Here is a 27,823-nt window from a genome sequence, read left to right on the forward strand (position 1 = left end):
ATCACCTCTCCTCCTTCCCTTCTTTCCTCCTTCCCTCCTGTCCCCCTCATCTCATCCTCTCCTGCCATGGTTCTTGTCTCTGTATTTAGAATTTTGTCCGTCGGGAGGAAAAACAAACCTCTCCTCTGTAGCCACAGCTGCAACCGTCTCCACAGACACACAGCTGTGGATTGTGGTGTACTGTATCCATCTGTGTGTGTGTGTGTGTCTGAGTAAACCGTGATTCAGGATGGTGAGGAGTAGGAAGCTGCGTCTCGGTCCGACTCAGCACTGGGCCTCACATCACACACCACCCGACCCCACCCCACCCCACACTGGACGGACCACCTAAACAGGATATGGCTACCAGAGGCAGCTGGAAAACTTTTCTCCTTGTGTTTTGACCAGAGCGGAGTGAGGAGAGTTTTCCTTCCATCCCAGGCTTGTGTGTCTTCACCAGAGCAGAGCAGGGCTGAGAGAGGGAGGCTAGCTTTCCTCCCAGGCTGGTGTGTTTGACCAGGGCAGAGCAGGGCTGAGAGAGGGAGGCTAGCTCTCCTCCCAGGCTGGTGTGTTTTGACCAGGGCAGAGCAGGGCTGAGAGAGGGAGGCTAGCTCTCCTCCCAGGCTGGTGTGTTTTGACCAGGGCAGAGCAGGGCTGAGAGAGGGAGGCTAGCTCTCCTCCCAGGCTGGTGTGTTTTGACCAGGGCAGAGCAGGGCTGAGAGAGGGAGGCTAGCTCTCCTCCCAGGCTGGTGTGTTTTGACCAGGGCAGAGATGAGACAATGCCTGGGATAGTGGGTATAGTGGTGTGGTGGATCTGGAAAACATGTCTGGTTCTGCTGGTGTTTTGACCAGAGACCAGAACAGGGCAGGACAGAGTCAGTCTGCATCCCAAATGGCACCCTATTTCTTCTTTGGTGGGTGTTTATTTTTGTCCTATTTCACACATGTACTCGTGTGTATTAAATGCATGTGTGAATTATAAAAGTGTTTTTGTATATCCCATCACCCTCGGAGACACCCTGGATGAGTGGGGTCACGGCCAGGGTCTTTGGGCACTACTCCATGGGCCCTGGTTAAAAGTAATGCACTATTTAGGGAATAGGGAGATTTGAGATGCAGCCCCACAGTGAGGCTAGTTTTCCTCCCATCCAATGCCTGCATGGTCTTATATAACCATGACCAGGCCAGACGGGCACAAGGGGAATGTGGGTAGTTGAGTTGCCCAGGCTGACCCAACAGATGGAGAGGAATATGTTTTTCAAATGTTAAAAAGATGTTTCAGTCAATGTGCCCTTAGAAAGCTCATACAGTATACTATATATCTCTTCACTGTAAGAGGAGAAGTCAGATTCCATTTAATTTGAGTCAATTTAGGAAGTAAACTGAAACTGTAATTCTAATTTTCCTCATTGAAAAGTGAATGAGATGTGTTGTTATAGAGGTGAAGGGTTGTCTGCATCTCAAAATGGCAACCTATTCCCTACATAGTTGTTGTCTTCTCTCGGCTAAAGGCCTTCTCTTCTCAGTGATAAACAATCTTGTTGTTGTTGTCCCTGTCTGTGTAATTACTGCTCTGGTATGTTTCACATCTCAATAGCAATACACAAACACAGACTATGGTGAACCCCAGGAGGTATAGACTTTTACCACCAACCCAGACTCTGGGTTAACCCTTTACTAGATCAGCCCTGGGTTGGCTAGCCAAGTGCTGGTTTACCCTCGACTTGGCCTGTGGTTGCAGTTAGTGTTTGGTTAGCTGGATTAGTTAGTACTGCGTTAATTCTCTCTAGCCCTCATGCTGTATCGGCCTTCATTTTAAGCTCTTTTTTTTGTTTCCCACAAAAATAACTTCTATGAGTCCTCAAAACAAGGCTTCAGTAAAAAGCCCATTAGAAACAGCAGATTTTATAAATCACCCTGGTTTCAGTGGGATGGGATCGGCTGCTGGTAAATATGCAATGTGCCCTACGCACAGAGAGAGAGACGCATTGAAGAGATGGGTTACTGTGGTGGAGGGAAAGGATGATTTGATTAAACCAATGTGTCCTGCCCTTGTTATTGCCCTACGTTGGGTAACAGAGAAGGAGAGAGAGAGGGAGAAAAAGAGAGAAGGAGAGAGAGAGGGAGAATGTTGACTGTGTACTGTGGGAGAATCAGAGAGTTTATTTTTTCAGACAGACGTCTTTCTAGTGTGTGTGTGTGTGTGTGTGTGTGTGTGTGTGTGTGTGTGTGTGTGTGTGTGTGTGTGTGTGTGTGTGTGTGTGTATACATATAAGTATATGATATGCATGCACGTGAATATATGGGTAGATACTCTCCGGTCTAAAACAAATCTTTAACAGTAGAGCAGAGTTAGCCACCAGTCTCCACTAGAATTTATATTCTTGTTTATTCTCTTTCTGAGATGACCACAGACTGACTACTGCTTATCCTGCTGCTTACCTCAGAACAGACAGGGGAGAGTGGGAGGGAGTGAAGAGAGAGGGGAGGTAGAGGAGAGAGAGTGTGGGAGGTAGAAACAGAGAGAGACATAGAGAGCAGAGACAGAGAAAGTGGAGAGGTGGTGAAGGAAAGACAGGAGAGAGAGTGACATCCACTATGTCTACCTCTTGGGCCGTTAGTGGTCAGTGTGGTTGAGATAACTCCAGGTCTCCACAGCCAGCCCAGGGGTTATGGTTGATCTGTATAGAGTGGACTAGACAACGGGGGGGGGGGGGGGGGCAAGGTATACTCTTTGCACTACGATTTTTGGTTCCAAGTAGAACCCTTTTTTGTTCCACATAGAACTCTTTTGGGTTCCATGTAGAACCCTCTGTGGAAAAGGTTTTACATGGAACCCAAAATGGTTCTACCTGGAGCCAAAAAGGGTTCTTCAAAGGGTTCTACTATGGGGACAGCCGAAGAACCGTTTAAGGTTCTAGATAGCACCTTATTTTCTATGATTGTAGAGGTAAGGAGACAGAGTGGCAGAGAGAGAAAAAGAAAGAGACTAAGGGAATGAGAGAGAGGTGCAGAGCAGTTTGTAGTCCGGGGGCATTCTGTGGCAGCCAGCCCCTCAGCGCTGTAATTATAGACATTTTTTTCCAAAGAGGAGCACCACTTCTTCCATAACTGCTTATCTGACGCTCTCACGCAGTGTATTCTATCTCATATACACAGAGAGCCTTATTCTAATGTATCTCCAGAAGATTGTGCGGTAACAGGAACGGCCTCTTTATCTGTGATGTCTTCTCTTTGACCTAGAACGTTTCCACCTCGTTTTAAAGTTACGTCATGCTGGGGTACGAGTAGGGGGTTGTGGGAGTGTACCGGATACTGTATGAGTGGTGGGTTGTGTGAGTGTATGGGTACGAATGTGAGTGTGTGGGTACGTGTGGTGGGTTGTGTGAGTGTATGGGTACGAATGTGAGTGTGTGGGTACGTGTGGTGGGTTGTGTGAGTGTATGGGTACGAATGTGAGTGTGTGGGTACGTGTGGTGGGTTGTGTGAGTGTATGGGTACGAATGTGAGTGTGTGGGTACGTGTGGCGGGTTGTGTGAGTGTGTGGGTACATGTGGTGGGTTGTGCGAGTGTGTGGGTACGTGTGGTGGGTTGTGTGAGTGTGTGGGTACGAATGTGAGTGTGTGGGTACGTGTGGCGGGTTGTGTGAGTGTGTGGGTACGTGTGGTGGGTTGTGCGAGTGTGTGGGTACGTGTGGTGGGTTGTGTGAGTGTGTGGGTACGAATGTGAGTGTGTTGGTACGTGTGGCGGGTTGTGTGAGTGTGTGGGTACATGTGGTGGGTTGTGCGAGTGTGTGGGTACGTGTGGTGGGTTGTGTGAGTGTGTGGGTACGAATGTGAGTGTGTGGGTACGTGTGGTGGGTTGTGTGTGTGAATGTATGCGTTAGGGATTTAAAGTACGGTGTTATCTGAAGTGTGTTTTACTGAGCCCAGCAGTGTAGATTGCGGTGGAAAGGCTTGGCGTTGACAGATACATTCATTTCAGTGTGCAGGATACGGGTAGACGTGCTGCTAAATTACAACTGTGCCAACAGTTGATATGGCCTTTTCAGTTATTATGACATTCTGTAACGTCTTCTTCAAGACCTTTACTGTAACACCATTTAATACACATACTGGATATTGCATCATAAATGATAAACATTACTTTTATTCATTTATCATTTATCTCAATCATTAAATCACAGATTCACACGTTCCCCATTTGATCTTGTGAGATCTTATAATGACACAGGATCCACTTGATCCAGCTTGCTGGTAGCATGTTCATTCTCTCCCCTGCCGGGTCGGTTTGCTGGTAGCCATGTTCATTCTCTCCCCTGCCGGGTCGGTTTGCTGGTAGCCATGTTCATTCTCTCCCCTGCCGGGTCGGTTTGCTGGTAGCCATGTTCATTCTCTCCCCTGCCGGGTCGGTTTGCTGGTAGCCATGTTCATTCTCTCCCCTGCCGGGTCGGTTTGCTGGTAGCCATGTTCATTCTCTCCCCTGCCGGGTCGGTTTGCTGGTAGCCATGTTCATTCTCTCCCCTGCCGGGTCGGTTTGCTGGTAGCCATGTTCATTCTCTCCCCTGCCGGGTCGGTTTGCTGGTAGCCATGTTCATTCTCTCCCCTGCCGGGTCGGTTTGCTGGTAGCCATGTTCATTCTCTCCCCTGCCGGGTCGGTTTGTAAAGCGTAATCATGTGGCTCCGGTGAGCTGCTAAAATAGCCACTAGGAAATTCCTGGAGTGGTTAGGATTGCAACAAGATAGATTGCTTACCGCTACACTGCTCACACACACACACATGCGCATACGCACACACACACATACAGTACAATGCACATGTAGGCTACTTCCACAGCTTTACATTGCAATGAGAGAAAACCAAGACTGACAAAGTGAGGATGTTTCCATGTGCTAGTGGCTCCCTCACAGCAGCTGCAGGACAGTATGTTTCTCTCTCTGTCCTAGTGGTCCCACGCTCTCTGTCATCCATTACTTTACACACAAACACACACTGAAGCTGTTTGTCTGAATGTCATCAGACAGGCATTGCCTGTCCAGACACGCTCTGTCTGGTCACCAGGAGACACAGTGACTGTTAGGTTACACTGTCCTTACCTTAGTTCACCGTTTCAGCTGGTAACTTCCTGGTATTTACTGAGAAATGATGTGCTTTCTGGTATTTCAAATAGTTCAAAACAATTGATGATTGGTTAGAGATTAATTTCAAAGAAACTAAAGCATGTTTAATTATTATATAATAACCACTTTCTCCTGATATGACCAAGTTTTGTTTTCAGAGGTTGCAACTTTAATTAAATTCAGTTTGAGGTGAATGTAATGGCATAATTGATACAATGGTGTAAATGTGGCAGAATGCACCTGGAACAGAGACAGAGTTATGATTGTGTGTGTGGGTATGTGTGTGTGCCCACCTGGGTTATTGTATTGTGGTGTCGTGGGGGAGTGTATGAGGGGTTATGTTATTGTGGTGTGTTGTTGGATGAGCTCAGGGTGACTCTGGTGACACATCCAACATACACTCACACATAGCAAGTTCAAATGTGTCAAAGGAGGCCATGTGTGTGTGGATCTTGTCACTGCGCTGTGTCACCTTGTGTGTGGAGCATATACAGTGTGTGCACAGGACTATGTGTTTGTATGTGTGTGTACGGTACATGTCATTTCCTTACTTCCTCAAAGTGCGTATAGAGACAAAGCATGCTCATAATGTATGGACACATTCAATGGGAGAGACAAACAGCTGAACTCTATTCATTTGAAAAGTGGGCAAGAGGCCAATGCTTGTCCTCATATTGGGCTGTGTCCTATTTTCTCAGCACGTGTTACATAACACGCCTCTACAACCAGAGAGAAAAAAACTTCCCTGGAAAATTCCCCTCAACTCGCCTAGCGATCCGCCCTGCATGCTGACTCACGCCCCATGGCCCAAGACGTTCTGTCTGGTTCAGGGTTCTGATGTGGGTTGGTGGCGAGGGCCTTTTCCTTCCGCTGCAACATTACTTATACTTCTGACATCTTATTCCCATTACAGGGAAAACATGCTTTACATTGAGTGCATATGAAGGACATATTTAAGACATATATGCCCCTTATATAAAGTATGTGTACAGTAAGCAACTTCTACTGCATCATTTGAATAATTTAATGTAGCACCTCTACTATACCCCTATCATAGGAGTCCTATGGGGAAATCGTTATGGCATTACTAACACTAGTTCTCATCAATTTCAAGTTCTTTTCATTTATCAAATATCAATCTTTTCATTTATCAAATAGCAGACCGTCTAAAATATTTGATTTAACAGATTAAAAGATTTCAGTTTATAGGCCTATTTGTCTTATTCATCGTTTCCTTGAAATGTGTTTTGAAAGGGCCATATGGCTCTGGTCAAAAGTAATGCACTATATAGGGAATAGTCTGCCATTCGGGATGCAGATTGGTTTCGACAAACAGTTATTTGACCTCTCCCAGTCGTAGGTCAGTTTGCTCTCTTTCCATAGCCTGGTGGAATACACTGAGCTGCCCCGTTTCATTAGTGAAGCAGAGTAATTCAGTGTGGATTCCAGCCTACCGTTTCTCCCTAAACTGACTAGACTGAAGGTGTGGCATTTCTATCGCATGTCGTTGTACATGTAGCCTTGAATATCAGGCTTCTCCACCACCAGACTTAATCCAGTAAGCAGAGACCGAGAGTATCATGGTGTCAGGCTGTGTGGCCTAAATCTGCTGTACACAACATGCCAGTGGACTAATGGTCTGGGGCTCGATCCAAAAACACACAATGTAGTCTTCACTGAACAGTTGCACATGGAAATCTAGCCAAAATCTAAAATTTTACTATGTCATTATCTGTTGAACAAAACAACTCTTCCATAGTTTTGGTTGGTTGTAACTGTCATCCAAGAGTTGAAGTTCCTTGAGTAACAAAACAACCTTGACATATAGGCTATCCTGGGACAGCACAATGTTTTAGTCTAGAATGTACTAAATGTAATGAGCTACTTGTTGCCAATGAGACAGCAATGTCAACAAACAAACCCAGCCTGACTAGCCAATAGCAACAGGGCATGATCTGGTGGTGTAGCAGTCTTTACCTGGAGTTCAGTTTGTTACATGGAAGTTCTAGAATCTACTATCTATGAAGTCAAAATTCTGTAGAAATAAGCATACTGTACAGTGTGGCTAAATTCAGAGAAAAAAAGCAGCAATGTGTCATGAACTTTGAGGGTGGATTTTCCAGTGAAGCAGATCTTACTGGTTGTCAAGGTCACAGGGTAGTCTCGTGATCACACCCTGCTATCACCCGCGCCAACTGTTGCCGGGGGGCTAGATAGCGAGCGTTGCTGCGGGGACCTGTGTTTAGTGGTGTCCCGCCTCAGGTTGCAGCGTTTAAGAAAAGACATTGTTGAAAAGGGAACACCACAAGGAGCAGTTAGCTCTGCCCTGGCTGGCTGGGGATGTGTCTGACACAGATGTAAACACACTGCCAATGGAAGGGTGGAAGCACAACTACAAGTCATACCACAGTAAACAAAGTCAACAGATGTCTAGGTGGAGCGATAGAGTCATGGGATTAAACTCCATTATGTCCAGTAGAACTGGATGAAACCTTCATATCCTGGTCCATTTCAACGGTATAGGGATGCACTTCATGCCAACAGGTTGAATAATACAGTAGAAACCAACAGTTATAGAAGACAACAGAGAGTAGAGTGTTTTAGCAGGAGGATTGTTTATTGGTGTTGTGCTTTGAGCTGCAACCCTCAACTGTTCTATTGTCATCTCTGTGACCGACTGCCTGGTGGCTCGTAACAAAGCAATAAATATGGAGGATATAAAACCATGCCTGCATATAATGCCAGGGAATAATTTACACTAGAAAAGAGTAATGCCACGGTGACAGCAGCAGGTGGTAGAAAGTGTGGTGCTAGCTGCAGGCCAGAAAGACGTAGAAATGTTTAAGGCAAGGCACACCTCTCCTTCTCCTCTCGCAGGCAGATATAGCCTTCTCTTAGCCGATAGACTGACCTGGAAGAACACAAACCTATTAGTTGTGATTTATACAACACATACACCTAGTATATTTAGACGCACAACTATTAGTTGTTTTACACAAGAAAATTCTCTCACACAATGATACGTTTATTTACATAACTATTTGTTAGTATTTACAGGTAGTGATGTTTTCAAGGTTGAGGCTGACATGAGGGGGACAATAATGAGTGTGGGACAGGAAGGAAACATACCTTTGTTGCTTACAGACACTTCTGGATGTTGTTCAGGACGTCTTCGTAGACAGCGTTGTACAGCTGTTCCTTTGACTTAGTTCCATCTAGCTGCACTGTAAACACCACACAAATAATTATTAACATGAAAACAGATATTACACAAGTAGGAGAACCGATATGCCTTGTACACACACACCCACAGAAGCATTAGACATTTATCACAAACACATGATTTAATGGGAGCCCGGATATACTGTGCACATACACAAACCAAACACTTACCAACATCAACTCCTGATGTTTCCATGATGATCTTGTGTTTGGTGTACATGGGCCAGACGTGACCATCAAACAGACCCGGGGGATCTGGTACCTTGTAGTTTCTTGAGCTGCACACAGGACACACACACCTGGGATTAGCTGAAAGGTTACTTCACAACAGTAAAGCAGCAAAAGCTGGATGTTCAGGTAGATATATCCGTGTTTGAGTTTCAGTGTTTAACTTACCACCTCCTCTTTCTGCATACTTCGTATGGAATGGAAATAAAATAGCGTTGGTTCAGCACGTCGATCAAAGGTCTGCAGGAACACAAACAGAATTGGAAATATTAGATTTCGAAAAATATATGAAAGTATGTCTCACTCCTGTGTGGAATGTACCGGCCCCTCATCCAGAGTTTTAGGGAGAGAACAGACACTCCAGACAGGCTTTTCACTCATAGGTGTGAAAGCATTTCATTTTCATTTTACATGCTTGTTACTTAGTTAAACAGGAAGAAATAGTCAAAGTATTGACCAAGTGTACTGGTGTTACTACTACTATAATATTATACTTTACATATAACTACAAAGCTGCTAAATGAACCAGATCTAGAACTACTGATGTTCTACTGAGAGAGACACAGAAACACATTCTGTCCTCCTCACCCAGAGTTGAGGAGCAGGACGAGAGGAAGAAGGAGAGAGAGACAGAAACACATGCTGTCCTCCTCACCCAGAGTTGAGGAGCAGGACGAGAGGAAGAAGGAGAGACACAGAAACACATGCTGTCCTCCTCACCCAGAGTTGAGGAGCAGGACGAGAGGAAGAAGGAGAGAGACACAGAAACACATTCTGTCCTCCTCACCCAGAGTTGAGGAGCAGGACGAGAGGAAGAAGGAGAGACACAGAAACACATGCTGTCCTCCTCACCCAGAGTTGAGGAGCAGGACGAGAGGAAGAAGGAGAGAGACACAGAAACACATTCTGTCCTCCTCACCCAGAGTTGAGGAGCAGGACGAGAGGAAGAAGGAGAGACACAGAAACACATGCTGTCCTCCTCACCCAGAGTTGAGGAGCAGGACGAGAGGAAGAAGGAGAGAGACACAGAAACACATTCTGTCCTCCTCACCCAGAGTTGAGGAGCAGGACGAGAGGAAGAAGGAGAGAGAGACAGAAACACATGCTGTCCTCCTCACCCAGAGTTGAGGAGCAGGACGAGAGGAAGAAGGAGAGACACAGAAACACATGCTGTCCTCCTCACCCAGAGTTGAGGAGCAGGACGAGAGGAAGAAGGAGAGAGACACAGAAACACATTCTGTCCTCCTCACCCAGAGTTGAGGAGCAGGACGAGAGGAAGAAGGAGAGACACAGAAACACATGCTGTCCTCCTCACCCAGAGTTGAGGAGCAGGACGAGAGGAAGAAGGAGAGAGACACAGAAACACATTCTGTCCTCCTCACCCAGAGTTGAGGAGCAGGACGAGAGGAAGAAGGAGAGACACAGAAACACATGCTGTCCTCCTCACCCAGAGTTGAGGAGCAGGACGAGAGGAAGAAGGAGAGAGACACAGAAACACATTCTGTCCTCCTCACCCAGAGTTGAGGAGCAGGACGAGAGGAAGAAGGAGAGAGACACAGAAACACATTCTGTCCTCCTCACCCAGAGTTGAGGAGCAGGACGAGAGGAAGAAGGAGAGAGACACAGAAACACATGCTGTCCTCCTCACCCAGAGTTGAGGAGCAGGACGAGAGGAAGAAGGAGAGAGACACAGAAACACATGCTGTCCTCCTCACCCAGAGTTGAGGAGCAGGACGAGAGGAAGAAGGAGAGACACACAGAAACACATGCTGTCCTCCTCACCCAGAGTTGAGGAGCAGGACGAGAGGAAGAAGGAGAGAGAGACAAGAGTCCTCACCCGTAGGTGTAAAGCAGGAATCCTTCCACGATGAGGATGTGAGTTCCCTCATCCCTGTGGTCAGACTCCGGGAGAATCTCGGTATCCAAGGTGTTGTTGACGCCGTGCGACCTTTCAAACTTCACCGGGTCGTCAAGCCAGGCGTAGATGGTACTCATCATGGCGTCCATGTCGAGGGCAGTGATGACTGGAGGGATGATGGAAAGGCATATAAAAGGAGAGAGCGAGTGAGAAATGGAGAGATGTACAGCTAAAATCCACCTTCTAGGTTAAGAAGCATGATGATTGTATTAAGTAGTAGTGTTACACACCCACACACAGACTCACCCCCCCCCCCCCCCCCAACCCTTCCAGAAAGAACCCGTCTTACCATCATACTGCTTAAAGCCATCTTCACCAACTTCAATCTGATCTTGTGGCTGAAACATACATGAATGAGATGTACCCAGGTACATTCTAACATTCTGCCATATGAACACCTCTCAGGGTCTGCCAACCCTCCCGCACGCCTCTCTCCCAACACACACTGAAGGAAATACTAGTTCTTCTATCCAAGCAATGACATCCATATAGATTCAAAGCTCTGACGAATCTAGCCCATGTGCAATGTGCGTTTACTCTATCACTAGCATAACAACAACAGTAATAGCTATAGTAATACACTCATAAGAGACTCACCTTGAAAAAGTCATCCTGATGAACCACACAACAGTTGGGAAGGTTCTTGATCAGTTTGTTGGTGAGGGTGGTCTTTCCCCCGTTGGTGACGCTGTAAAGACATACACAATCACATATGGTAAAAACACCACAAGGGAGGGCGCTGTATTGTACAACGTCGCTGGCATTACATATGAATGGCAACTAGTACGCAGAGGGACAGATAACGATTTACACACGTTTGTATTCTTTTAGCGCCGCAGGTAACATTGTAATGTTAAATCGCCCGACGCTGGCAACATTATTGTAGTGAATTTCGTTACAATGTTTCACCAACGTTTTAATGACGGCTGCACACGTATTATATTGTCACAACCGGAAACTAACCTCTTCGCCACAGACAGAAGGGGTTATAAATATATTGGTATTCGCTCCCGGGGCGATGAGGCTGTCAGAACCACATTTTGGGTATTTATTAGACAATGGAAATATACTGTTGAAAAGGGAAGGGCTGTAAAGTCGCCACGATGACAGAAAGATAACGGACAAGCGGTATTCCTATGGAACGCGCCCAGCCCCACGTGCTGCGGCCTAGTAGGCTATATTACCGGTATTTCAAGACACTCACCCGCCGATGCCGATAATGTACTTCATCTTGTCAGACAGTGAAAGTTCAGGAAACTTGCAAAAAACGTCAAAAAAAACAGGACCGGTCAGCTCTCTGGGAACTCGGTGATCAGACGGAAGAAAGCTTCAAAAGAGAAGGTTCAGTAAACGTCAACTACTTGATTCTTCCATGTTTCAGAATATGGTGAAAGGTTGGACGATGTCACTTCGCTGTGTGCTTCCACCAAGAGAGAAATGAACTGCTAGGCTCACTACTACGCTTACTGCCAGTTCAACGGTGATTGGCTATATAAACACTTCAGTCCCAGCAGAAACAAAAAAACACAGCCAATCAGGAAGCGTTGAAATCTTCCCCCCCCCTCTTTCCTCGCCCACCTTTTTTTCTAGAGCCAATTAAAATAATACTTTATTGCAAAAAATTGAGATTTTGTTGTTGTCTGAAAAAGGAAAAAAATAAAACACTTGCTCGTTCTTTGTCACCTCCCAATTGCCCCATCGTCTGTATTGGTTTGCTATGTATTTGTCATTAGCTTTATCTGATAAATTGTTCTGCTGATATAAGTTGGTTTTATAGACATTCTGTACTGAGGAGTGACATAAAGGTAGGTGTTCATTGTACACAGTGTATATTTCCTGAGAGACTGTTATGCAATGTACGAGCTGCATATATTCTATACAGTACCAGTCAAAAGTCTGGACACACCTACTCATTGAAGGGGTTTTCTTTAACTAGACTTTTCTATATTGTAGAATAATAGTGAAGACATCAAAACTGTGAACTAACACATATGGAATCACGTAGTAACCAAAAAAAAGTGTTAAGCAAATCAAAATATATTTTATATTTGAGATTCTTCAAAGTAGCCACCCTTTGCCTTGATGACAGCTTTGCACACTTGGCATTCTCTCAACCAGCTTCACCTGGAATGCTTTTCCAACAGTCTTGATGGAGTTCCCACATATGCTGAGCACTTGTTGGTTGCTTTTCCTTCACTCTGAGGTCCAACTCATCCCAGACCATCTCAATTGGGTTGAGATCAGGTGATGTGGAGGCCAGGTCATCTGCTGCAGCACTCCATAACTCTCCTTCTTGGTCAAATAGCCCTTACACAGCAGGGATGTGTGTTGGGTCATTGTCCTGTTGAAAGATAAATGATAGTGGGACTAAGGGCAAACCAGATGGGATGGCATATTGCTGCAGAATGCTGTGGAAGCCATGCTGGTTAAGTGTGCCTTGAATTCAGGCACCACCACACCTCCACCTCCATGCTTCACGGTGGGAACCACACATGCGGAGATAATCTGTTCACCTACTCTGCTTCTCACAAAGACACGGCGGTTGGAACCAAAATTTCACATTTGGACTCATCATACCAAAAGGACAGATTTCCACCGGTCTAATGTCCATTGCTCATGTTTTTTGGCCGAAGCAAGTCTCTTCTTCTTATTGGTGTCCTTTAGTAGTGGTTTCTTTGCAGAAATTCGACCATGAAGGCCTGATTCACGCAGTCTCCTCTGAACAGTTGATGTTGAGATGTGTGTTACTTGAACTCTGTGAAACATTTATTTGGGCTGCAATTTCTGAGGCTGGTAACTCTAATGAACTTATCCTCTGATGCTGAGGTAACTCTGGGTCTTCCTTTCCTGTGGCGGTCCTCATAAGAGCCAGTTTCATCATAGCGCTTGATGGTTTTTGCAACTGCAAGTTCTTGAAATGTTCCCTATTGACTGACCTTCATGTCTTAAAGCAAATATGGACTGTCGTTTCTCTTTGCTTATTTGAGTTGTTCTTGCCATAATATGGACTCAGTCTTTTACCAAATAGGGCTATCTTCTGTATACCACCCCCATCTTGTCACAACACAACTGATTGGCTCAAATGCATTTAAAGAAAGAAATTCCAATTTAACAAGGCACACCTGTTAATTGAAATGCATTTCAGGTGACTACCTCATGAAGCTGGTTGAGAGAATGCCAAGAGTGTGCAAAGGATGTCCTCAAGGCATAGGGTGGATACTTTGAAGAATCTCAAATATAAAATATATTTTGATATATTTAACATTTCTTTGGTTACTACATGATTCCATATGTGTTATTTCATAGTTTTTATGTCTTCACTGTTATTCTACAATGTAGAAAATAGTAAAAATACAGAAAAACCCTTGAATGAGTAAGTGAATACCTATGCAAACTGTTGACTGGTACTGTACTTACGGTCTTAGAACCGTAACTTTGCTCTCTTCACTTTCTCCTGCTGACCTCGTCGCTTTGTTTACTAGTATCCACCCTTTCCGCAATGTGACACAGTTTTCTGAGGTTTGAAACCAAAATATCTCCTACAGATGGTTTTCTGCCCCCTCAGAACCTCAGCTATGAGTAGTTGGCTGCCAACAGTATGTTTGCTTCCCAAATGGCACCCTATTCCCTACATAGTGAACTACTTTTGATCAGGGCCCGAAGAGCTCTGGTCAAAAGAAGTGCACTATATAAGAGATAGGGTACCATTTGGGATGCAAAATGAATAAAATCCGGTTCTGACTTGTGTTGTGAGGCGGCTGTGGCCATTCATGGCTACAGGGACTTAATTGTCTTATATATCAATTGAGAGACATACTTTATTTAAAAACACATTTTCCTTGTTAAAGTTGACATTGACCATCAAAAGCAAGCTATTAACAACTAAAATACTAAGATAGGATGTGTAAACATTTATAGCCACTCTTTTCCATTTCTATTCTGTGACAAAACAGAATATACCAATTAACAATTCTGGTTAGAGTGCCTTGGTCTTTAGGGTTAGCTCCTCAAACATTCAGCCTTTCCTTTCCCAACACTTTCATGTATTTGTGAAACTGAATGCATTCCTCTCAAAAAATAGGACTCCGACACCCACCATCTCAGATTGTTTCCAAAAATAGTTTGTTGTTAGAAACAGGTAAGATTAGCATTCCTGCAACATTATTTTGTTGAAATATAATTTGATCTTTGAGAAATTAAGATAATTGATTGCACCCAAATTGGCCATTTTAATTTATAGGATTTATATAATATTAAATAATTATATTACTTAACATCCGATTTGGACCAAACTTTTTTCCAACTATGAGTAAGACATGGCGAATCCAAAGAAGTGATCAAAAGCCATCCACGGACCCCCCACTCTAATCCCACACCAAAAATGAGTATATAGTACTGTAGTATCAATTCTCTATGTTTGACTAGTAGTATGCAGCTGCAGCTCGGAATAGTATTTATTCATCCAATGTAATGTATGTATTAATGTATTCTACCACATCCCACGCTAATGACACCCCAAATGTGTGTACATAGTATCAGTTCTCTATGTTTGACTAGTAGTACGGAGCTGTGTTCCATATTTCCACAAAATATGGGATTGTTTCCACAGTGTTATAAAGACTCTCTAAGATAATGATTTACTGATATCCATATTACATTCCCAATTCTTTGTTCACGGATAAACAAGTGCCTCAGATGCTAACAAGAATGAATGTAGCATGTGATATAGTTAGTTCACTGACCCACTGTGTTTTTCTACAAAAACTGGGCCAGCCAACAACCCTGTGGTCAAGCAGCAGCAAAACAACCAGCAGCAGCACATGGTCAATGTTTACGCCAGGGATCCAAATGGTACCACATTCCCTCTATATAGTGCACTACTTTTGACCAGGGACCATAATGCTCTGGTCAAAAGTAGTGCACTATATAGGGAATAGGGTGCCATTTGGTACGTACTGTAGACATCTGGCAGCGGGACAGATGCCATGGCCATGCTGCTATATAGAGACATGTGGAGCTGATTCAGCTGACTGCCATCCATATTCATTGTTACCAGTGTGATAGTTGTAACATGAATTTGTTATATAGTTGTGGAGCCCGACGAGTGAGGGAGTGATGACAGTACAGCTTGTCCCTCTCTCTGTTTCCCCCCAATGCCTCCCTCCTAGACAGACCTATCAGGTCTTTGTGTTCCTCTTCTGAGCCGAGCCCCAGAAAACACAAACACAAACACACACACCACACACCACACACCTTGCAGTCCCAGAAGTCTACAATGAAATTAAGCCTTGCTCTGCTGAATAATCAGATTTATGTCGTTCTACATTCTTAAAAGGGCAATTCCACCACTTTTCAACCTAATTTTCAATATCTCCAGCACAATACCAGTGTCTACATATGTTAAAACGGCACATTTCTACATTTTGTAGAAGAAAATAAAGTAAACAAGTTCTACTCGATGGCATCATCAAAATTGAAAACAATTTAAAAACAGTGATTTTCAAACACTATAAGATTTGCGGTGATGTGGGGAGCAAGAAAACCCCCTCCCATTGAGCACACCAGGTAATTCCAATGTGGATAATTGGGTAATATTTGGTTGAGACATTGATCAATGAGATTGGAATTTATATTCACCCACTCAAAAAGAGCCAAAAGTTGAGTTTCCAATGTGTTATCACTATGCTTGGAACCATCTAAAAGCACAACCAAACAATGTCAGATTTTTGGTTTAGTTGTCACCAAAATGTCTATCACTGCACTTTTAACCATGTAAAAGCACAGCAAAGTTCAAATGAGAATACAATGTCAGATATGTTGTTTATTTATACAACAGATTGTGTTACTCCTGTGCTTCATCTAATAGCAGAACCAAATGACCTGGATTACAGTTGAGATTACATTCAAAGTACATGGTGCAAGTGAAGAACGCTGATGGAGATTCTGCACAGATTATTACAGCAATTGTGAAGATCTCCACAGACCTGTGAATACCTATGCATGCTATCTTGAACATGCATGCTTTATTTGATTGAATAAGAAGAAGTGTATAGTTACAGTAACCTCAAAATGTGGCCATGTATGTGCTACTCACTGTAAGGTTGAACGTTAGGTTAGATTGTAAGATAGCCTTACATTTATGCTATTTATTTCAGTGGTTCCAAACTGTGGGGCACATTTCTTTTTTTAATGAACTCAGTCCAGCTTTCAACTTACTCTAGAAGGTTGTAATAGTAGAATGCACAAGGTGCAATACGAAATTGTAGTGCATCATCAGTTATCCTCCCTTGTAAATAAGAATTTGTTCTTAACTGACTTGCCTAGTTAAATAAAGGTTAAATAAATACCTTAGAGAGCTATTTATAACTTCTCAGAAATGTCCAGATCAACTAGCCCATGTCAGCTAGGTTTCTCAGCCAACAGATTTTGTTGTAATGTTTGAGTCACTCATATCACACGAATAAACATTATACATAGCAAAATGTATAGAATTGCAAGAAAATCAGCTTTAAAACTGCAACATTTTCTCTCCGAGGGGTGTGAACAGTTTGAGTCATGAACAGTGCTTGTTCCCATAGAAATAGATGTGGTCGCACGGGGGGCACGGGATGTTCCCTAACGCTGGAATCTTTTACTGTATTACAAAAGTAATATTGAATTGTATCCACATTTAAAAGAGATGTATCTACTGATGGATCTGTGCCATTGACTTAGTCTGGCATTAATTCCAGTTTGTCTACAAATTAATTATATGTTGGATTCACGTCTCCATCTCAACCAAAAATCTAAGTGAAAGAATAAGACTAAATCAAACTTTAAATACACTTGATATAAACTTTAATTTGATGTAGTCCTATTCTTTAACTTTGGTTTTTGGTTGAGATGGAGACATGAATCCAACATATCAATTATTAATTTGAAAACAAACTGGAATTGAAGATGGATAGTCACATCTGTGCCACTGACTTAGTCTAAGCAGAAGATACATCTTCTTCAAATGGTGATGTTTGGTTGCGTTGACAACCAAACACAATTCAATATCACTAAATATAATTTGTTTTGAAATAATAAACCCTAGGCCTATTGAATTGTCTATTTTTAGTTGAATTGAACAATAGCTGTTGATGACTTTGCTAATGCTACATAGTCCTAAATAGTATCATTGATGATATATGGTTGATACATTATGGTCACATTTAATTTCCTCTGTTAAACCTACCCTTTAGAATGGGTTCAATAGCAACAGTGAATCTATTTAGTTTTTAGTTGGAGAGCTTTCAACAATCCTTCTCACGATAGCACATTGGTAATAGTCAGTGACAAATATCATAACTAACCAGTGCTGGGCTTGGTTAAAACCCTGGATGGGAGACCAAATGGTAGCTGTAGATAGATACATTCTCCAGTAAGGAGGTGCTACCCAGCCTATGGTTTTTTATTTGCTTGTGGATATAACGTTGAAGATCTGACGTTGTTTTAAAGTTACAAATTCAACATATTTTAGACAATCTATGTTGAAATGTGGTTACCATGGTGACATAATCCTGTGGATGAAATTTCACCATCAAACCAATGGTTGATAATTATTTTCAAATCGAATGTATTTTCCACATCACAATATGTTGACAAATTACGTTGAAACCACCTTGATTCCACCAGTTTGTGCCCAGTGGGTTCTCTCTGGCTATAAACTCGTTGCAGGTTTTGAAAATCACTGTTTGTCTTACTTTTAATCATTCCCTGTGATGTCACAAAGAAGCATTTTTAAGAGCTTTATTCTAATCTTTTTAACCACAGATCATAGTAATGTGACATTTTCACATATATAGACACTGGAATGGTGCTGGAGATAATGAATATGAAGTTGAAAAGTGGCAGAATTGTCCTTTAACATTTCATCCTATTTCCCCTGGGATACTAATGTTGATGATTCCTCTCTACTCTGCCATGGCTATCTGTTTATGTTACATAATGTCCCAAATGGCTAATACACTATAAACATAATAGGGGGCCATTTGAGACACACACATCCTTGCTACAAAAGCACTCAGCACATTCAAATGACCTAATCACTCTAGTAGCTACACAACTCACTGCAAATCCAAACATATCAGGCAAAGAAGATAGGAGATGTATTCCCTATGCAAACATGTAATCCTTATGCAAAGAATCCTCAAACTTATCAGATGTTTCAGGATTTCTTCCCTGTACGATCTCATCTGGTGTGATGAAATAATCCTCGTTCTGTGCATCAGTTTACACATCTAAATGTACCTAGCTATATTTAATGTATAGCTATCACATGATAGGAGTAAAGCAGCTTATATCTATATGTGATGGCATACACTTAAACACTCCATGCGTGGTGTAACTGTTCCAGAGTCAAGTTATGCCCAGTTGGAGTCATTGTGTACAGTGAGTGAGAGATTGCAATACACCTTGCTCTGCTTGGCTACAAACTTTTTTTAATTATGTGAGTAGATCTGCCCTCTGCTGGGCAATATTGAGACACCACTAGTGACATGACTTGATGAGGCTTGCCTTGCTGTCTGTCTGTCACCCGCTTTAAAGGTACAATATGCAGAAATCGCTTCACCATTTCCTGGTAGTGAAAATTCTTAATAATTTTCCTAATTTCAGTTTGTGAATCATTGTACCATCTAAACAGTTGTGAAATATATTTTCAATAACCAAAAATATTGTATGTTCGGGCCTCCCGGGTGGCGCAGTGGTCTAGAGCACTGCATCGCAGCGCTAGCTGCGCCACCAGAGTCTCTGGGTTCGCGCCCAGGCTCTGTCGCAGCCGGCCGCGACCGGGAGGTCCGTGGGGCGACGCACAATTGGCTTAGCGTCGTCCGGGTTAGGGAGGGTTTGGCCGGTAGGGATATCCTTGTCTCATCGCGCTCCAGCGACTCCTGCTAACCGCGGGGGGCGGGTGCACGGTGTTTCCTCCGACACATTGGTGCGTGCGGCTGGCTTCCGGGTTGGAGGCGCGCTGTGTTAAGAAGCAGTGCGGCTTGGTTGGGTTGTGCTTCGGAGGACGCATGGCTTTCGACCTTCGTCTCTCCCGAGCCCGTACGGGAGTTGTAGCGATGAGACAAGATAGTAATTACTAGCGATTGGATACCACGAAAATTGGGGAGAAAAGGGGATAAAAAATTTAATAAAATTTAAAAAAAAATATATTGTATGTTCAGCTGTTTGAAGCTGGTGTACAAAACCAAAAGTAAAAGATGCAAAAATTAAACTTAAGAATGGGAAGCATAGAAATGGCATACATAGAACAGATCTACTGCTTGTTAGAATTGCTTTCAATGATGACAAATCTATAACTCACATTTCTATGTGAATTTCGTTGGCAGCACAAAAACTTACACATGCATCTTTAATAGACCTCACCTTGTCTTTTCCCCCAACTCAGTTAAGCCAAAACCACGCCTGTTATCAGAGGCGTTCTACAACGCGTTGAGCGCTCTCCAAGTCCGGAAGTGAATATCACGTAGCGCGAAATTTCAGTCACTAATTAATAACATTTGCCCTTGTATTTCAAGATTGAAAAATATAATACAATAATGCAGTGGACAGAGCTAGCCATTAACGTCAGATTCAATGGCTGTAGCATAGCGTATTCGACTGAATGATTAGCTCAAATATTTGAGAAATTATGAATAATAAACATATGCTTTTACCTGATAATATAACAACTTCAAATACCGAGCTAGTAACGTTAAGTAGCCTAGGTAAACTTAGCTGACCTTCAATTGAGGGAATTCAGCAGAGTTCTGAGACATTTTTACAACTCATTGAAACTCTGAAAATGAATACATGGGCAAATGTTACGAAACATGATAATAATAGGCCTGCATTATGGTAGGCAGCTAATTGTTAAATTACATTTTCCAACCTTACCTTGGAAGGCCACTGTCTCTGCACTGATCGCCTGTGATTGAGACAACGCTAGCTAGCCAATGGGAACGTAGCAGAACCCCCTCTGAATAACGGGGCGTGGTTTTGGCTTAACTGCGTTGGGAAAAAGAAAGACGCGAGCTCACCTGCTTGTAGACCTGAAACCTGGGAATTATTTACCATTCATATGGCGAAAATGAATGAGGAAAGAATAGGCTTTTGGGATAAACGCGAAAATAAGGTCTGAGGATAATATAGGCTTAGGATGTCTTATACGTTCTGTTCTACGAGATAATATTAGTCAGTTAACATTTCCTTTATTAATTATGAAGCATTTATGTGCTTTTTCAAATTACACAAATGCTTCCAAATTCACAAAATATGACGTTAGCTGATGATTATCTCATAGAAGAAAACATATGTTTACCACAGACCTTAATACAAAAACTCTTTGTCCATAGAACCATGTCAGAGTTAGTTCCTACAAAAAGACGCCATTAGGATAGAAAACAAAAACTGTATCAAGAAATTAGCTCAACATTGGAAAAATTGCTCGTTTGTAGTAGTAAAAAAAACAACAGAAAGAAGCACGAGAGTTTCGCAAGAATTGCCTGCTTTTTCTTGAATAAGTCTGCTTTTAGGTAATAATGTTTCATTGAACACCATATCCCAGAAAGCATTGCGCCAAGGCAAAGCAGGAAGATATTTTTTCGTCTGCAACTTCGGGAAGTTAGCCAGCAGGTATGTCTCCTTTACCTTATTTTTTTACCCCCACAAATCTATCTAATTAACTTAAATCTTATTTGAAATTAGTTCCAACCTTCAAAGTTCACAGCTACGTGTAGATGTATTTCCAAAATCGGTCCTCTGTCAAGTTTCAGAGTACAGTATACTGATTTAGCAACCGGTAGTTAGAAGTTAGCTAGCTAACTTACTTAGCTGTCAGTTTGAAAACCACAACCTCGCTCTTTCCTGCTTGTGTCTTCAGGCCGCTCTGCGCTAGAGAAACCCTGAAATAAGTTGAATCTTCTTGGCCTATTTCAATTAAACGACTTTGGCAATGAAATAGCTATTGAGAGTAAGTACCTTCTACTGTAAGAATTTATCGAACTAGTGGCAGTACTACAAATATGGTCCCTCCCTAGTTAGTGAATTGTTTGTAATCAATACAACCCACAGTTCAGAATCATTTGGTTAATATCTGAGAAAAATGGTTCTAAACCTGTTTGGGCTTCAATGTCATTAACAACACCTTAGATCATTGATGACCATACAAGTATTTTTAGCTATTCAACAACACCTATCCTGGTCTTTAATTAAACATGTAAATAGTTAGTGGATTTGTAGACTTCTCTAGTTTGTAGTAGAGATTGTAAAAACACTATAGTAGAGCAGATGGTATCGAATAATGACATTGTCTGTCTCAACTGTTCCAGGGTGAAATGAATAGCCTAGTTCCCTGAGTAAACAAAAGTATTTTATTCTAACTCTATCACCACCATCTGTGGAGGGTGAGGCAGAGGTGTCTGAGCTCACACCGCTCTGGGTATTTTTATAAAGTGGTCGTGTGAAACTACAGACAACAAATGAGAGATGTCTACTGTCTTGTCCTCCTGGGCCACAAGATGAAGGGCTGGTCTGTCTGTCTATCGAGTCATGGTTTATCCTCCACTATGGGTAGCAGTATTATAGAGTTGAATTTATTAGACTATGTTTTACAACTGAGAAGACTGGGTGTCAGCATGTTATTAAATATAGAATAATATAAGTTTTGAATGTTAAAAACCGACCATCTGGACCAGTTAAACTTGCGATGAAATCTATCTATGTCAGAGTTTTTTTCCCCAGCGGTGGTGGTAAGGGTAACATGGGGCGGGGGGCCACTGCTGCTAAATTAATATATGTGAAATGGTGTATGCTATTGTACCGTCCATCGCTGTACTTTCACTGAGTCCCCCCTAAGTCTCCTAGTCAGTGGACTATTCTGTAGTGTGATATTGAAGGGGAGTTTTGCTAGATGACATTTCAGGGGAAATATACAGTTTCTCTAGTAGGCAGGTACAGTAATGTGTTACTGGTGCTTGGCGCATGTTGCTCGAGTTCCTTCCTCTTATGACTTGGTTAGTCTCTCTCTTTTCCAGACCCACCTCTGTCCTTTTTATCTTTACCACAACTACCAATGCAACACTGTCTAGTTAGCATACCATGCTACTACTAGGACTACATAGCCAGGTCACAAAATCTTCTGTCCATCACCAAATCTCACTTGATATTTAACATAACTAATGCAAAGATATGTCAACTGTCTTCTGATTCTGTTTCCACAGGGTTGTGTTGCTCAGGCCCTGGGGAGAGTGGTGTGTGTCAGAGTGTGTGTTACAGAAACACCAGCAGTGAGTGTATGTCTGTCTGTAATCTGCTTCCGCCGGCTGTTTGTGGCATCGGCTGTGAAGTGAACAGGAAGACAGAGGGCTGAAGAGAGAGAAAAAGAAAGAAAGAGAAGAGAGAGGAAGCTGCCGTCAGCATGACTGAGTTCTGGGTGTGTTTCAGCTGCTGCATTGGAGAGCAGCCTCAGCCTGTGAGTACACACACACACACACAAGAAATCACTGTTTAGTTTACTCCTGACCTTTCAGTCTATGAAGTGTGGACACTAAAGGTGAAGGTGCTAGACACTGAAATAGAACCAGGCCTTCTCATCTTCTGTACTTCTTATCAGCCTGTGTGAGTGTCTGTTCATAAAACAGTTGCCTTTAGTAATACTACGATTTCTTTAATGCTTTACAGAAGAGGCGACGGAGGATAGACCGTTCAATGATCGGAGAACCAACCAACTTTGTTCACACAACACACGTAGGCTCAGGAGACATGGGCATTGGGCTCTCATCAGTACGTACTGACCACCTACCCTCACACAGAAAACAGAGCCTTATGTCATATCTACTAGGTAAAGATTCCAAGCAGTTACAAACCGTTATCCAAGTCTTCGGTTCATTATGACGGTGTGTGTGTGTGTGTGTGTGTGTGTGTGTGTGTGTGTGTGTGTGTGTGTGTGTGTGTGTGTGTGTGTGTGTGTGTGTGTGTGTGTGTGTGTGTGTGTGTGTGTGTGTGTATAGGTGAACTCTGTTCAAGCCCAGATGAAATCTAAAGGAGGTTATCAAGGAGGGTCTGAGAGCAATCAGGAATAATGAGGTGAGACACTTTCTGTTATAATGTGTTACTATTGTGTTAATACTATGATATCAACGTGTTATCAGTACTGTGTTGCTACTGGGATATCAACGTGTTATCAGTATTGTTACTACTGTAATATCAACGTGTTGCTACTGGGATATCAACGTGTTATCAGTATTGTTACTACTGTAATATCAACGTGTTATCAGTACTGTGTTGCTACTGTGATATCAACGTGTTATCAGTACTGTGTTGCTACTGGGATATCAACGTGTTATCAGTATTGTTACTACTGTAATATCAACGTGTTATCAGTACTGTGTTGCTACTGTGATATCAACGTGTTATCAGTACTTTGTTACCGGCCAACAGCTCTGCACCCCCGCAGTAACTGGCCCAAGACCCCCCCCCCCCCCTTGCTTCTCCTTCACCCAAATCCAGACAGCTGATGTCCTGAAAGAGCTGCAAAATCTGGATCCCTACAAATCAGCTGGGCTAGACAATCTGGACCCTCTCTTTCTAAAATTATCCGCCGCCATTGTCGCAACCCCTATTACTAGTCTGTTCAACCTCCCTTTCGAATCGTCTGAGATTCCTATAGATTGGAAAGCGGCCGCGGTCATCCCCCTCTTCAAAGGGGGAGCCCCTCTAGACCCAAACTGTTACAGACCTGTATCCATCCTGCCCTGCCTTTCTAAAGTCTTCGAAAGCCAAGTGAACAAACAGATCACTGATCATTTCGAATCCCACTGTACCTTCTTCGCTGTGCAATCTGGTTTCTGAGCGGTCACGGTGCACCTCAGCCACGCTCAAGGTCCTAAACGATATTATAACCACCATCGATAAAAGACAGTACTGTGCAGCCGACTTCATCGACCTGGCCAAGGCTTTCGACTCTGTCAATCAACGTATTCTGTCAGGTCGCAGTTGCAAATGAGAACTTGTTCTCAACCAGCCTACCTGGTTAAATAAATGTGAAATAAATAAATTCTTATCGGCAGACTCAACGGCCTTGGTTTCTCTAATGACTGGTTCACTAACTACTTCTCAGACAGAGTTCAGTGTGTCAAATTGGAGGGCCTGTTGTCCGGACCTCTGGCAGTCTCTATGGGGGTGCCACAGGGTTCAATTCTCAGGCTGACTCTTTTCTCTGTATTTATCAATGATGTTGCTCTTGCTGCTGGTGATTCTTTGATCCACCTCTACGCAGATGACACCATTCTGTATACATCTGGCCCTTCTTTGGACACTGTGTTAATAAACCTCCAAACGAGCTTCAACGTCGTACAACACTCCTTCCGTGGCCTCCAACTGCTCTTAAACGCTAGTAAAACTAAATGCATGCTCTTCAACCGATCGCTGCCCGCTCCCGCCTGCCTAGCATCACTACTCTGGATAGTTCTGACTTAGAATATGTGGACAACTATAAATACCTAGGTGTCTGGCTAGACTGTAAATTCTCCTTCCAGACTCATTAAGCATAACCAATCCAAAATTAAATCTAAAATCGGATTCCTATTTTGCAACAAAGCCTCCTTCACTCATGCTGCCAAACATACCCTCGTAAAACTGACTATCCTGCCGATCCTTGACTTCGGCGATGTCATTTACAAAATAGCCTCCAACACTCTACTCAGCAAACTGGATGCAGTCTATCACAGTGCCACCCATTTTGTCACCAAAGCCCCATATACCACCCACCACTGCGGCCTGTATGCTCTCGTTGGCTGGTCCTTGTTACATATTCGTTGCCAAACCCACTGGCTCCAGGTCATCTATAAGTCTTTGCTAGGTAAAGCTCCCCCTTATCTCAGCTCACTGGTCACCATAGCAACATCCACCCATAGCACACGCTCCAGCAGGTATATTTCACTGGTCATCCCCAAAGCCAACACCCTCTTTGGCTGCCTTTCCTTACAGTTCTCTGCTGCCAATGACTGGAACAAATTGCAAAAATCACTGAAGTTGGAGACTTATATCTCCCTCACTAACTTCAATCATCGGCTGTCAGAGCAGCTTACCGATCGCTGCAGCTGTACACAGCCCATCTGTTGATAGCCCATCTAACCAACTACCTACCTCATCTCCATGTTTGTTTTTTTTCTGCTCTTTTGCACACCAGTATTTGTACTTGCACATGCTCATCTGCACATCTATCACTCCAGTCTTAATTGCTAAATTGTAATTATTTCGCCACTATGGCCTATTTATTGCCTTACCTCCTTACTTAATTTGCACACACTGTATACAGATTTTCTATTGTGTTATTGACTGTACGTTTGTTTATCCCATGTTTAATTCTGTTGTTTTTGTCGCACTGCTTTGCTTTATCTTGGCCAGGTCGCAGTTGTAAATGAGAACTTGTTCTCAACTGGCCTACCTGGTTAAATAAAGGTGAAATACATTTTTAAAAACTACTGTGATATCAACGTGTTTTCAGTACTGTTACTACTGTGATATCTACGACTTATCAGTACTGTTACTACTGTGATATCTACGTGTTTTCAGTACTGTTACTACTGTGATATCTACGTGTTTTCAGTACTGTTACTACTGTGATATCTACGACTTATCAGTACTGTTACTACTGTGATATCTACGTGTTTTCAGTACTGTTACTACTGTGATATCTACGACTTATCAGTACTGTTACTACTGTGATATCTACGACTTATCAGTACTGTTACTACTGTGATATCTACGTGTTTTCAGTACTGTTACTACTGTGATATCTACGACTTATCAGTACTGTTACTACTGTGATATCTACGTGTTTTCAGTACTGTTACTACTGTGATATCTACGTGTTTTCAGTACTGTTACTACTGTGATATCTACGTGTTTTCAGTACTGTTACTACTGTGATATCTACGTGTTTTCAGTACTGTTACTACTGTGATATCTACGTGTTTTCAGTACTGTGACGTCAACGTATTATCAGTACCGTGTTGCTACTGTGATGTCAACATGTTATCAGTACTGTGTTAACATGCTCCTTGTGTCTACGAAAGCTTCATTCAACGTTTGTGTAATAAGTTTTAACTTTACATTAATGTACATTTGCCAGCTGCATATACACTGCTTTACATGAATGTGATGTGTGTATGTATTATTTGTCCACAGACAGATAAGAAGCCTGTGCTAACTACTGCTGTAGATCTGAAGAGGAGACATTGTAAAGACACTTATCTGAACCAGACAAAGGACCAAATGATGAAACCACCCAGGAACGTGTACATAATTCATTTATATTAAATCACTGCTATCTGTCTGTCTGCCATGCTGTTGCACTGTAAGAGTAGAAAACGGATCACAATTGTGTGTGTGTGTGTGCGCCTGTGTGAACAAATGTTTTACTCAAATGTTCAGGAGTGTGTGGTCGTGTTTTTAGGCCTTGCCTGTATTTATAGTCGGATTTGTGGAAAAATTACCTTTCATGTGGTGGCTGGGCCACTGTGGAGATATGAGGCACATGATTAGTAGTATCTGCTTCATTATCAAATCATAAACTACAAACTTTAAACTACAGACTTGAAATGTCTATCTGTTTGTGTCCCAAATGGAACCCTAGTCCTCATATAGTGTGCTACTTTTGACCAGAGACACATGGGCCCTGGTCAAAATTAATGCACTATATAGGGCATATGTTGAAATTGGGAACAGAGACCATTTTAACCGCTTTATTCTGTTAAACATCCCATGTTCTTTGAGTTGCCTTCAGGAGTAAGTAAAGAATGCTGTTTTCCAATGAACTTGAAATGTGTAGGTAGGGCACACTGGACCATTTTGTTTCTTGTACACACTTGTTCAGAAGCTTTAAAGCTTTTGTATTGATTTCAGCCAATGTGTTTTTATACATGTAGTATTTTTCTCATTCATTAGCTAGAATCTTAATAAAAAAAAATTCTATGCCATCTTAGAGAAGTCTTTCTTTGTCAGATTTGACTAGCTATATCTGATCGTCCTCTCCTGGAACACTCAAATGGCACCCTATTCCCTATATAGAGCACTACTACCATATGGGGCCTGGCCAAAAGTAGTGCACTATAAAGGAAATGGTGCAATTTGGGAAACATACTCAGTTTAATGACCCATCACTATGATAAGTAGACGTTAATAACACTTACCCCCTTACATGGTCAATATGTGGACAAGGAGAAAATCTCATGTGGTTTCGACCCGCCTCCTCAAAACCCATTGGAGGAGAAGGTCAGAGAGGAGGGACCCCGGGCTTTCTCGTCCAATGGATTTTGAGGAGTCGAGAGGACGCAAGGAG

General features: G+C 42.7%; 1 protein-coding gene and 1 long non-coding RNA gene across 6 annotated transcripts; one reads left to right on the forward strand and one right to left on the reverse strand.

Annotated features, from left to right (window-relative positions):
* Positions 1-7,693: 7,693 nt before the first annotated feature.
* LOC120024709 (nicotinamide riboside kinase 2-like) lies at positions 7,694-11,948 on the reverse strand. 3 transcript variants are annotated; one of them, XM_038968973.1, is made up of 8 exons: positions 11,672-11,948; positions 11,065-11,155; positions 10,757-10,805; positions 10,387-10,573; positions 8,721-8,789; positions 8,493-8,599; positions 8,229-8,323; positions 7,694-8,010 (listed from the first exon to the last, which is right to left on the reverse strand). In XM_038968973.1, the coding sequence occupies exons 1-7, from the start codon at positions 11,695-11,697 to the stop codon at positions 8,238-8,240; spliced, it is 615 nt and encodes a 204-aa protein (XP_038824901.1). In that variant the 5' UTR covers positions 11,698-11,948; the 3' UTR covers positions 7,694-8,010; positions 8,229-8,237. The 3 variants fall into 3 exon arrangements, with proteins under 3 accessions (XP_038824901.1, XP_038824900.1, XP_038824902.1); XM_038968972.1 differs by having other exon boundaries at positions 8,718-8,789; positions 11,672-11,946; XM_038968974.1 differs by lacking the exon at positions 10,757-10,805 and having other exon boundaries at positions 8,718-8,789; positions 11,672-11,689.
* Positions 11,949-12,249: 301 nt separating this feature from the next.
* On the forward strand, positions 12,250-27,461 carry LOC120024710. 3 transcript variants are annotated; one of them, XR_005472933.1, is made up of 5 exons: positions 12,250-12,272; positions 22,701-22,951; positions 23,161-23,262; positions 23,490-23,565; positions 26,671-27,461. It is a non-coding gene; the product is annotated as an uncharacterized LOC120024710 (long non-coding RNA). The 3 variants fall into 3 exon arrangements; XR_005472931.1 differs by lacking the exon at positions 12,250-12,272 and adding an exon at positions 20,883-21,114; XR_005472932.1 differs by lacking the exon at positions 12,250-12,272 and adding an exon at positions 21,359-21,451.
* The last annotated feature ends 362 nt before the right edge of the window (positions 27,462-27,823 follow it).

This window comes from Salvelinus namaycush, chromosome 30 (genome assembly GCF_016432855.1).
Source record: "Salvelinus namaycush isolate Seneca chromosome 30, SaNama_1.0, whole genome shotgun sequence".
Classification (NCBI taxonomy): domain Eukaryota; kingdom Metazoa; phylum Chordata; class Actinopteri; order Salmoniformes; family Salmonidae; genus Salvelinus; species Salvelinus namaycush.